Source organism: Euprymna scolopes, chromosome 1 (genome assembly GCF_053919585.1).
Source record: "Euprymna scolopes isolate OS-2025 chromosome 1, ASM5391958v1, whole genome shotgun sequence".
Taxonomy (NCBI): domain Eukaryota; kingdom Metazoa; phylum Mollusca; class Cephalopoda; order Sepiida; family Sepiolidae; genus Euprymna; species Euprymna scolopes.
In genome coordinates, this window is record NC_136482.1 from 13,652,011 (window position 1) to 13,664,421 (window position 12,411).

General features: G+C 32.5%; 1 protein-coding gene across 25 annotated transcripts in view; it reads left to right on the plus strand.

Annotated features, from left to right (window-relative positions):
- LOC145280297 (protein NDRG3-like) overlaps positions 1 to 12,411 on the plus strand; it is a 186,449-nt gene that overhangs the window by 100,522 nt on the left and 73,516 nt on the right. For all 25 annotated transcript variants that reach the window (XM_080132252.1, XM_080132221.1, XM_080132254.1 and 22 more), the window contains one exon: positions 8,698 to 8,802. In XM_080132252.1, coding sequence (XP_079988378.1) covers positions 8,707 to 8,802 — 96 coding nt within the window. In that variant the 5' untranslated portion in view covers positions 8,698 to 8,706. The remainder of the gene's footprint in view (positions 1 to 8,697; positions 8,803 to 12,411) is intronic.

The following is a 12,411-nucleotide window of genomic DNA, read 5'->3' on the forward strand; positions in this document are numbered from 1 at the left end:
TAACCAATCCTAATCTCAAAAATTCAGAAACATATCTTCATTTCATTTTTGAATACAGTAGATTTTGAATAAATTCAATATTCGTATATTTTATAAATTTTGAATATATGCATATATATATAATACTAGCAAGAATTGTACACAGTCATTGGCCGAGAAAATTGAAAAACACATGAAATGCATGCACCTATTTTTGAACCCATATAAGTATGGTTACATGATTTTTTAAAAACTATGTAGTGCAGTATAAGTCTTAAAATTCTAAGTAATAATGAATCCTTTATATCATTTTCAAACTATCAACTACACAGTAACGTGCTTACATAGAGGTACGGAATTTTAATTGTATCCATACACAAACGCTGGAAGGCAGGTACTGTGTCAGAAATTGGAATATTTATAAATCATAATTTTTGTATTATTTTTAAGACCAGCAGTTTGTTAAATTTAATTTGTATGCAAAGTTGTCTTGATTTAAATAGAATCAAATCTAAATGTAAAAATAAAACTTAAAAAACATTGAATAAACGCTGGAAGGAAGGAATTATTTTATAATGGTATATTTTACAGATGAACTGATTTGTTTAAGCAGTATTCATAAGAAGAAAAGCAGTCAAATCTAAGACGCAGGCACCCTTGTTGCTATAGTAACTGACCTACTGCCTCACTCAATGCCATGCTACCCACTCAAATCCTGTAACTGCTCTTATAATAAATATGCACCCTTTCCCTTTTATTAAGTGAACAACAAAAAAATATAACGATCACACATTTTACAAATGACATTTTTTCTGAGTCTACTTGCCTTCTTACAAAGTTATTTCTCTTACATATGATCTTTTACTTTTTACAAACAAAACATGTTCAAACAACTTAAAAAAACATAATACATATAAGTAAGCATTTACAAGAATTCTAAATTTCTTGAGGTATATTTTATTATGATGCATACAATATTAGGTTTTAAAATTTTTGTTCACAAAAAACGAATACATTAAATATATCAAAATCAATTTTCATTCAAAATAAACTTCTTTACAAAACAAAACCATTTTTTGTTCTGAGATAATTTTTTATGAAGCAAAATATGTTTACAGAAACCATGATTTAGTCACAAATAATAAAAATGCAGCATTTCCGGTTCAGTTTTTCCCAACAGCTGTAATCAGATGGAATCGTTTTTTCTTTTTATTAACTTGAAGAGAACTTTTTAAAATAGAACCATGATTGTTTATATTATTTGTTAAAATAGAGAAATAGATCCAATTGAATTTTGACTTATTTTTGTAAACGGGAATCTATCAATATTATTTACGTTGTTCATCATCATCATCATCATTTTGCATGCTGGCATGTGTTGAATTTAAGAAATTGACTTCCAAACCAACCCATCTCTGATTAGATCTTTATTTATCCCTCTTTCCCTCAAATCTTTTATCGCTTCACATATTTTCGTTGTAAACTGAACTTACTACCACAACTGTTCTGCACATACAAGTCCAAGAACTCTCATCCATTTTTCAATCTAACCATATCCCCAAAGTCTCCTGTTCTGTACACTTCACTCTGTACTGCCTAGATTTAATCTTCCTCTAAAGTCATCAAAACTAAGCACATCTTTAAAACTCATATTGCATATTCATCATATCATTTTCATATTTATCTTCATGCAACGCATGTCCTCAACCCTTACTGGCCAGGTTTCATTTCCATATATGATCACACTACATTAACATTCCTGCTAGACTTCCATTGATCGACAGTGGTAACACTGCATTGGTTAGTAAAGACAGAAGTTCCTTTAACTCGATTCACTCTTAATTCTTACATTCATGCACTGTAGCACTTTTTAGCTTTTAGTTTTTCCTGTAAAAGAACTTAGAAAAACACTGGCTAACCCTGCTGGAATATATAATACATCATTCAATAAGTTTCAGGCTTGACAGACAGATGGTGTGACTAATAAAAGAATCCATAACATTTTTATAGTGTACTAACCTTCAAATGGCACTTGACAAAATTTGAGTCCAGTGGAAATATTAGTTTATAAATTAGATATTTAAGTGAACCTACTTTTGCAAATATTCAAAACAATGGGACAATCTGAATTTTGTGTGTTCACAAAGCATTGAAAAAAAAATTTATTGATGCAAACGAATGGTTTATTGAATCCACCTGATAAATAGACTGACTTGTTGCTTATGTACGTCAGGTAATCAGTTTTGGAAGTAGTTTGACACTTATCCAGTCGGCTGGATTAATAGTTTTTGTTATTTCTGCAACTGAATTACTACTTTTTATCATTCTGGCTGACTATATAAGCATAAAGTATGTTTATTGCTGTAATCTGCATCTAACTGATACAAGGAGTGCTGATAGCATGAAACTTAAGTCATTGGGATGATGTAACAAGATTGCCAATTTCTTTGCCTTATTTATTAAAAGCTTTGTGTTTGTGATATTGAGTAGTCACCATTTGTTGAACCAATTTGTTTCAGTCAGTCCATTAATTTAAACAAATTGAACATTACCCTCCCCTTTTTGTATGTAAATATATATATCAAAATTAATTTTGATTCTTTTAAAATTTCAAAATATTTAGCTATGTTTTTAGCATTGGAAATCGGATAAAATTTTCTTTGATTCTGTTACAGATTCCAATATCCCAGAAAGTTCTGATTTTCAGTTCCAATTAATAGTCTCGACATTGATATATATTAATGTATATTAGAATTTGGAAAGTTCTGTGAAACAAATTTTTTTTAAATTTTTTTTAAATTTTAAAATCGAGCAAAAAGCTGTTGCAAACCAGAGAAGATGCAAATAGAAATTTTTTTTTTTTACTTTTGTCTTAAATTTTTTGAGTATAAAATCTTTCTTTAATGATAATAGGATATTTAATAATTTAAATCTTACAAAACATTAATACGTGTATCTATTAGGCATTGCTTGAAAGTTTGAATTTGTCTGATTGGAATCACAGCTTGTCATGCTCTAAATTGTACTGATAAACTTGTGGCTTTTAAATCATATAAAAATGCACAATGATGCAAGTTCTGTGCCTTCTGGCTTGACCAAGATCAGTAATTGGGTGTCAAGTCTGCTCAAAGATATGCAAAAGGCCATCTGCAACCCCATGTATGGCCATTAAATGAAGGAATAGCATTTGTCTGACAAGATGCTACAGTCATCATATATACAAATAAATAAAAATTCATAGCATTAAGAAATCCTTGCAAAGGTGTAATAGTTGCAGCTAAAATTAGTTATAAATGAGAAAACAATTGAGTTTCAGAAACGAAAAACTTATGATTTATGGAAAATCTATGTGAAAAATAGACAGTCAACAATTCCCTTACTATTCAACCAGGATGATATATTCTACAAAATCTATATGAAAAATAGACAGTCAACAATTCCCTTACTATTCAACCAGTATGATATATTCTACAAAATCTATGTGAAAAATAGACAGTCAACAATTCCCTTACTATTCAACCAGTATGATATATTCTACAAAATCTATATGAAAAATAGACAGTCAACAATTCCCTTACTATTCAACCAGTATGATATATTCTACAAAATCTATGTGAAAAATAGACAGTCAACAATTCCCTTACTATTCAACCAGTATGATATATTCTACAAAATCTATATGAAAAATAGACAGTCAACAATTCCCTTACTATTCAACCAGTATGATATATTCTACAAAATGACTGATAAGGCTAAACTGTTTATCAGTTGAACTCCACAAACCATTCCTTTCCAAACTTCCCGCTGTAAACTGAAGCCATGCTAAATCATCTGATCATTATCTCTTCAAAAGTTTAGGATATCATAAAAAACTTAACACATCAAAAACATGCATGCCTGATCTTATCCCTACTATTGTCTTAAAGAAATGCTCTGCTGAGTTGGCCCCTGTCTTCTTCAAACTGAACAAATGCCTTTTACACTTTCCTGAAAATTGCCACTATGGTACCAGTGTTCAAGAATTCTGGTGAAAGAACCCTCCTGCTCTTTGCTAAAATTTTGGAATCCTTAATCAATCTAGCAATAGTCTACCACTTTGTGGAAATTCATAACTTCTTTCTGACCAACAGTATCAATTTAAACAATTTTGTTTTATTGTATATATTTAAAATCATTTTGGAACATATTTAATATTCATGGGACAAAGCTACAGTGATAACATTTGCATTTGAGAAGTTCTGAAGGTTTTCTCATGATAATTTCTGATGTTACTAATTAGATCCTTCTTAGTCAAAAGAGAGATCCAGTTTGTCCTTGGTGATCGTACATCTAAACAACATGAAAGTATATATATTATTCCTTAATTGGAATTCATTTTTGAGATGAGCATTATATATTAATTTATTTTTTTTATTTCGGACTATTAACATGAAAGTGATGCGGATATACCCCAGTAGTCGATTCTTGGACCATTAGTTTTGATTTTCATTAACAACCTCCCTCATGCAATTGCGTATAAGATGGGGATATTTGCTGCTGACACTACACTTTTATATTTTCAACATACAGAAAAAATGTATACACACATACAAAGTAATGGCTGAATCTTTAGAAAATAACCTCCAGTCTTTGGAATTGGAACATAAATGGATAGTTGCATTTAATGCTACTAAGATAAAGCACCTTTCCTTTAACAAATATAAGAAACCTTTTCAACCACTAATTGCAATAGCTAATAGCACACAACTCGAGGATTCATCATTCAAATTCCTCTGTCTAACCTTCACAGGTAACATGAATTGGAACAAATACTTAAAAGGCATTGCCAAGGTTGCTGTAAGGAAGGTGTGTTCCCTCTACCAAATTAGATAACCTCTAACACCTGTCAGTATACTATGACTCTACAAAGTCATAATTCGGCCATGCATGGAGTATTGTGTCTACATCTGAGGTGGTGCACCAACCTCTAGCCTCTCCAGTGTTCATAAAAGAGTCTTCTGGTTTTTTCTGCATTGCTACCAACTTTCATAAATGTCTACATACTAAAAAAATATACATTTTTTTACAGATTAAAGTTCTTACATTTGACTCTAGACAAATTTCTTACATTTACTGTAAATAAGAACAGAAAAGATGCATATAAGAGAAACTGTTAATGCAATAAAATAAAAGGGTATTAAATTAAAAAAAACAAAAAAAAAAAACTTTTATATTATAAACCAAACATATAATGAATAAACAACCTATAGTTACTTCACTTAAATATGCTTAAAATCTATGCAAGGATTAGGAATAGATTGATTAAATTTAAAGAACTTCTGCCTTTAGCAAACAACCATCATCAATCAAGTATGCATTTGTACACACTGTAGTTTAGTAAGGTAGGGAAACCTGGCTAGCGAGGGTTGAGGACATGTGTTGCATGGAAAGAAATGATATGAGAAAGGTGATATGGATGTGTAATGTAAGCTTTAACGACAAGCTCATTTCTGATGACTTTTGAGAACAATTAAATGTGGGCAATATAGCAAAATGTGTGCAGAATTGGAGTCTTCAATGGTATAGTAAGGGTAGATGTGAGATTTATGTCAGTAGATGTAGAACAGTTGAAGTGAAAGGTTTGGTTCAGAGGGAGAGGCCAAGGAAAACATGGAAAGAAGTGATAAAAATGGTCTTGAGAGAAATAGTGATAAAGATCTAGTCAGCATGTAAAATCGACATCAAACAGAATATGATGATGATGATGATGACTAGTGTTATTTGTAATTGTTTTATTTTTATACATTTATGCAAAAATGACTACAATTGGTTTACATTCACTCAGAAAACTATTAAATACTTTATATTGGAAATGTGTTGATTGAATTATTATTAAAGTGAAATTAGATGATCTGGCAAGACGATTAATTCAACAAAATGGCCCCGGAACAAAGGTTGTTGGAAAATTAGTGTTGCACTTGGACTACAATTTTTATAAATTAAAACTCTCTCAGTATTATGTTGTGGAATTTTGGAGTTGAGTATTGACAATTTGGATTACTCTTTTCATGCTTTGTATTATGCTTATGTTTTGGCCAATATAACCGCCATGGTGCCATGGATAAAGTTTTAACTAATAATCAATTCTCAGCAACAGTCTTCTGGAGGTTGAAGTTTCAATCATCAGTACAGGATACTAAAAACATAAGAATTATTTAAAATCTCTACTGGATCATAGTTCAGAGTTTGCACAGGCTTGAAAATACCTTATTTCTATTATTACCTTGAAAAGGGCATTCTTTATGTTCAGTAAAAAAAATATGCATTTTAGATGTTGGTAGTAGGTTGTTAAAACTATCATGAAATCATTTCCAATAAAAGTTTTACTAACTAGAGGAGGCCATCACTGGACTTCACCATGTGACTAGAAGGGCACATTAGCAGCCACTAAATATTATGACAGTCATAAGAAGTGATTCATGTTAGCAGCTTTGAACTGCCATGAAATGAGTCCAAATAAAGTTTGTAATATAATTTTCAAAAAGAATCCACCTCGTTTTTGATTAAAAATAAAACTAACATTGACTTAAAATATTGCCGGGGACGATTTTTTTTCGCATACACTGCCATGTTCACAGTCTTGCAGAAACAACAGGGATGCTAAAGTAAAACAAAGCCAAATTTGCTGTTTAAAAGTACTGCCAAATACATCAAAGATTCTACAAATGAAGTTATTCCTGTAACAAAGACCTAACTGGATATTAACCAATACCTAACAAGCTATTGAGAACAATCATAAGATGAAAAAACAGGATGTTCCAAAGAATACAAGGTAGCAAGAACTGAGTTGAAGTTCATAAGGAAAGACAAAATACTTGAAATAAATGAAGAGGTAGACTTCATCAGGGAACTACTCTCTCACAAACAGCACTAGGCTACTTTAAAAATACTAAAAGCAAAAATAAACATAAGCTAAAGTATTATGGATAATCACAGCAAATCTTATGACAAAAATGATATTTTGGAACAATGTGCATAATTTAATGGATAGCTGTATATGGATGACTACTTGCACCTTGAGTTGAAGATGCATTAAAGGTATAATACAAGGAAGCTGGTCCAAAAGTAGACACAAAAGATGGACAACATATGTGACTGGATGAACATTAACATGAAATGAACAAATAATTTGGTCTGAGATCGTAAAGCATGGAGGAAAACACATTTTCTTTTATTAAATTGTTAGGTGAAAGTACAGGCGAGTTATGTTAAAAATGTTTTTCTAAATAATAATTTAGAAAGCCATTCTAAACATGGGGAGGGGGAGGACTTTATTAAAAAGATTTTCTTTAAATTTAAAAAGGGGAAACATTTCAATTATAATAAATTCATATTAAAAATAAAATTCAAATTTTCACTGAAAGAAAATTACTATTCACAATTTCTTGTGTTGACCTAAATTTTCGTATGTGTAAAAATACATAAGGAACTGATTTTCACAATTCATTGTTGACTGCGAAAGTGACTATACTACAATCATACCCCCTCCCCCTCACTCCCCAAAAGGTTAATACAAATTTCAGTTATTTAATATTTTTATTTTATTTCATAAATTGTTAAAAAGAAATTAAGAACTTGGAAGTTAAAAACACTGAAATGTCCACAATTTGAAACTTGGGCCAATGCTAGTAAATTAGGCTTTTAATCTTTTCATTTTTGGACCAGTGTCTTACTTTTGACTAAACTGGAATTATCTTATTTTTATACAGACAAACTTTTTTTCTCATTTAATGATTTTATAAATAAAATATAAGATCAGAATCAATAAACTGATTCAATAAACAATAAAATGATCAGTTTGATTCAATAAAAACAAAAAGATGTTACTATGGTTTTAAAGTCTTGCTTTTTAAATGACTTGCTTCATTTTTTGACATTTTTTCTTTTCATACTGTTACTTAAAAATTTACAAAAGCAAAATTTATATGAACCGAAATTAGGTCTCCTTAAAGTAAATGCATAAAAATCAGCATTTTTAGATCAACTTTATTCTGTTTTTTTCCTAATTCTTTCTAAAATCATGTACAGGAACGACCACACGAAGGTTACCAACATTCACAGTGAAAGAGGTGCTATCAAACTACCATTTTTGTGGTCAGTCCATGCTGTTAACCACTTCGATTTTTGTATAGAATTTCCCTTATATTAAAATGCAAAAATAAAGAAAAATCAGTACCTGAGATGAATTGAAAACATACTTTAAAAATCATGTAAATTGATCAAGTAGTTTTATTTTTAAATAAGAAAATGATTTTTTATGAGCATGAAAAAAAAAAAAAAAAGAAAAAAAAGGTAGCTTAATTCATACGTACTAGACTTACTATGAAATCCTATTTATCGCTTACAAATGATTTTCTTTATAAAAATAAAATTATTTGATCAATTGATTTTTGGAATATGGTATTTCCGTTTAATTATGGGTACATGCATCATGCATATTTTTCTTTGTTTTTGTTTTTAATATAAGAGGAATTCTGGACAAGAACCTCCCCTTCACAACAGCCACCTCCCAGTTCATCCTTATTTCAGTGTACCTGATTATCTTTGTAACAATTTCACTTATAAAATTTGTGTGACATTGTTAAAAATACAAAATAACAAAGTTTTAATTGTTGGAGTTTGAACAATGGATTTCGCTCATTTCTTATGACTTAACTTTTATTATCCTCTTATTTCCAGGGTCGCCCAATGGAGAAGCTTACCGACATTGAGCTGAGTAGTGTGCATGTGTCAAAGCCCAAACAGCGGGGATTTGTCAATGATGCAAACTCTATTCTTCTACAGGTAAGGAGATATTTTATTTTTTGTTTTTTTGTTGTTGACATTCTGTGCAAGTAATAATACCCTTAAACAATCAGTTTAGTCCAATGTGTAAAGAAAGCCATAAAAGGAAAAATTGTAATGTTTTCAAACTCAGCAGCCTAACATTCACAGTCAACATGAATTGGAACAAATACATGGAGGACATTGCCAAGGCTGCTGCAAAGAAGATGGGTTCCCTCTCCTGTGCTAGAAAATTAATCTTACTAGAGAGCATCTTATATTTTTATACAGTCAAGTATTGTCACCACATCTGGGCTGATGCATCTACCTCTTGGACAAGGTTCAAAAAAGAGTCTTAAATATAATAGGTCCTACACTGTCTGCCAAGCTCCAATCCCTGTCCCATCACTACAATATTGCAGCCCTGTGCTTGTTTTACAATTTTGTTTTAACATATTTGCTGTCAAATATGAGTATTCTTGTACCCTGACATTTACTTAGCCTTGCCCGCTACTAATAAACTCATAGTAACAAAATTCTTTTTCTATTAGTTATGTGTGCTGGGCGTGTATGATAACTATCTTTAACTTGAACTGGCATCTCAAAATAACACATATTGAATTGTATGTTTACGAGTTATCTTGTATTTGGCCCTTGCCATGTATTGTGTTTTTTATCTAGCGAATATGTATATAAGTTATTAATTGAATGAATCACTATGAATAAAAGCCGATTTAAAAATTTTTTTTTTTTTTTATTACATTTTCACCCCAAACAAGGCACATTGCCACTTTGTAGTAGGGGGATACTATCAGGGACATAAGCATCAGGGGTACTGTGTAGGAAGTTGGGCAGCAAGATGTTGGTTCACGTTGCACTTGAACTTCTGCATGTCAGTACAGTCAGGGAAGCAGGGACCCGGTAGGGAACTCCAAGTCCAGCTGTTCTGGGGAAGAAACTACCGGAGTAGAAGGCTCTCTTGCATCTAGGGATCCTTGTGAAGGGGTGGGATTTAGCTGTTTGTCGTTTGATTTGAGTTATTTTTATTACAAAAAAATTTACAAACTGATAAAAACTGACAATTCCTTTAAAAATAAAAAATTTAATAAATATTCCATATACTCATATGCATAATTTGTTGAATTTATTTTTTTGGAAATTGCAGAAAAAATAACTTGCCAATGAAAATAAATTTTATAGACCTATAGCTAGCAGCAAATGTGTTGATGAAATGTACTCTGATGAACTCCTAGCACTTGTGCCCACTTTAAGTACATACTCCTGACTAACCCAACATGCAGAAAAATTCAACCTCTTTACTGTTGAGGTTCCAAGATATCCGAAAGCCTTCTACTCTAATAATTTCTTTTCTTGGACTGTTAGACTTTAAAATTCACTCCCTGTTTCCTGCTTCTTGACTGTACTAACCTGCTGAAGTTAAAATGTAACGTGAATAGACGTCTCGCATCTCAACTCCCCACATCTTCTCCAAAAATTACCTTTAATTAAGTGGTTCACATTTTTTAATTCCATCCTACCCATCTTATATATCTTTCATCTTTATATTTTGATCTTTGTAATTTTTTTTTTTAACAATACTGTATGATGGCATAATGAACTATATTTTCCATCTTCGCAGTGAAACATGTGTAAGACAGCAATCTATATATATATATATATATATACACTTTTTCACCTGATGATGATAAGGGTTATTGCAAGTACAGTACGTTAGTGTGGAGATTTGATAAAGTGTTTACTTAAGGGGGCGGTTCATTAGGAATTTGTTAACGTTGGACTTGAAGACGTCCAAGTTGTAGTCAGGTGGGAAGCAGACAGACGGAACAGAGTTCCACAGGTGTGCACTTCTAAGAAAGAAGCTTTGTTCATGGAATCCACGTTTTGATTTAGGCACAGATAAAGAGTGGGGGAAATTTTTCACAGTGGATTCAGCTAGACGGGTGTTTTTCATGAAAGATTGGTGAGGGGGGACCAGAGATTGGAGTTCAGACGAGCACTTGCCATGGAAATAACGATAAAACAAGGATAGGCTCGCAACGTCTCTTCTGTGGGAGAGAGGTTGCAGGGTAGAGCAACAGACTTGATGTACGTGTTCCATTTCAGATCAGGAGTAAAGGTCAAACCCAGGAGCTTGTTAAAACACGGGGCCTCTCCCAGACGAGAGCCATCCATTTCAATTGATGACAGATGGGGATCAGAGCATTTATGATGTAGAGATAGGAGCTTTGTCTTAGATGCATTAAAGGTAACCAGCCACGTTTTCCCCCACTGAACCATGTGCTCAAGATCAGAGGAGAGAGAATCAGAGAGAACTTTGTCATTTACAGCCTTTGATATGTTGCCGTAGATGGTTGTGTCATCAGCATAGATGTCAACGAATGATTTAAGTATGTGTTTAGGGAGGTCATTGATGTAGATCAGGAAGAGAGTTGGGTCCAGGATTGACCCTTGAGGGACTCCAGCATTAATACTGCAGGCGTCTGATTTTTGTCCATCAACCACTACTCTTATGAGCCTATCAGAGAGAAATGATTTAATGATTGAGAAAACATTTCCAGTTATACCGTAGCTGGAAATCTTGTGAAGTAGGCCCTTATGCCATACCTTGTCGAAGGCCTTTGATATGTCAAGAGCAATTGCCCTAGAAACAAGGCATCAAAAGCAGTAGTGGTATATACAGAACATTCATTTTATTTTTATTTTAACACAAAAATAATCATTTGTAAAATCCAAAAACATAAAAAACGGTATAATTGAGATTTCTGTTTTTAACAATATTTGTTTGAATATATATATATGAAATATAAATATGAAAGAGAAATTTAAAAAATATATTCAAATGTAATTCATAACATGGGAGTATTATTTTATTCATTTGTCTATATAAACGAGGATTTATTAGAAATAAAAATAAATGGACTGGCCATAGTAGAGGGCAACTTAAATACTCCTTTTTTATTGACTAATCTATACAAATCTCAACATCTGTGTGTGTGTCTGTACACAAATAGGCTCCTATATGGTTTACTATTATACTAAACTGATCACATACAATCATAGAAGAGGTATCAAGAAGCAAATGGGTATGATAAAGTCACCTCCCCACCATGGAAGCGGGCCTCCAAGGAGGAAACCTATGCTCGCTTCCACCATTCCACATAGAGCTACCAAATTTGGCAGGATAACCCACCATGGGGAGGGGAAGGTTTTGATGGATTACACCGCTCACCCTCACCAACGGGGGTGGAGCTCCAGGAGGGAATCACTTATAACTGGAAACACTGTGCATGCTCACAGCGTTTGATTTAAACTCATAAAGTTACCAAATGCAGCAGGATAACCTGCCATAAGGTGGGTGAGGGTGGGGGAAAGAAGTATTGATAGGTTACACCACTTAACTTCACCAGCAGGGTGGGCGCCCCAGGGGTGTTACTTATAAATGGGAACCCTATGTACACTCACACCATTTGATGTAGAACTACTGAACTTGCCATGATAACTCCACCATGGGAAGAGGGAGTTTTTTGCGGATTATATCACTTACACCAACGGAGGTGGGGCCCCATGATCACTTATAATGGGAAACCCTAATTAGTGTTCATACATTTG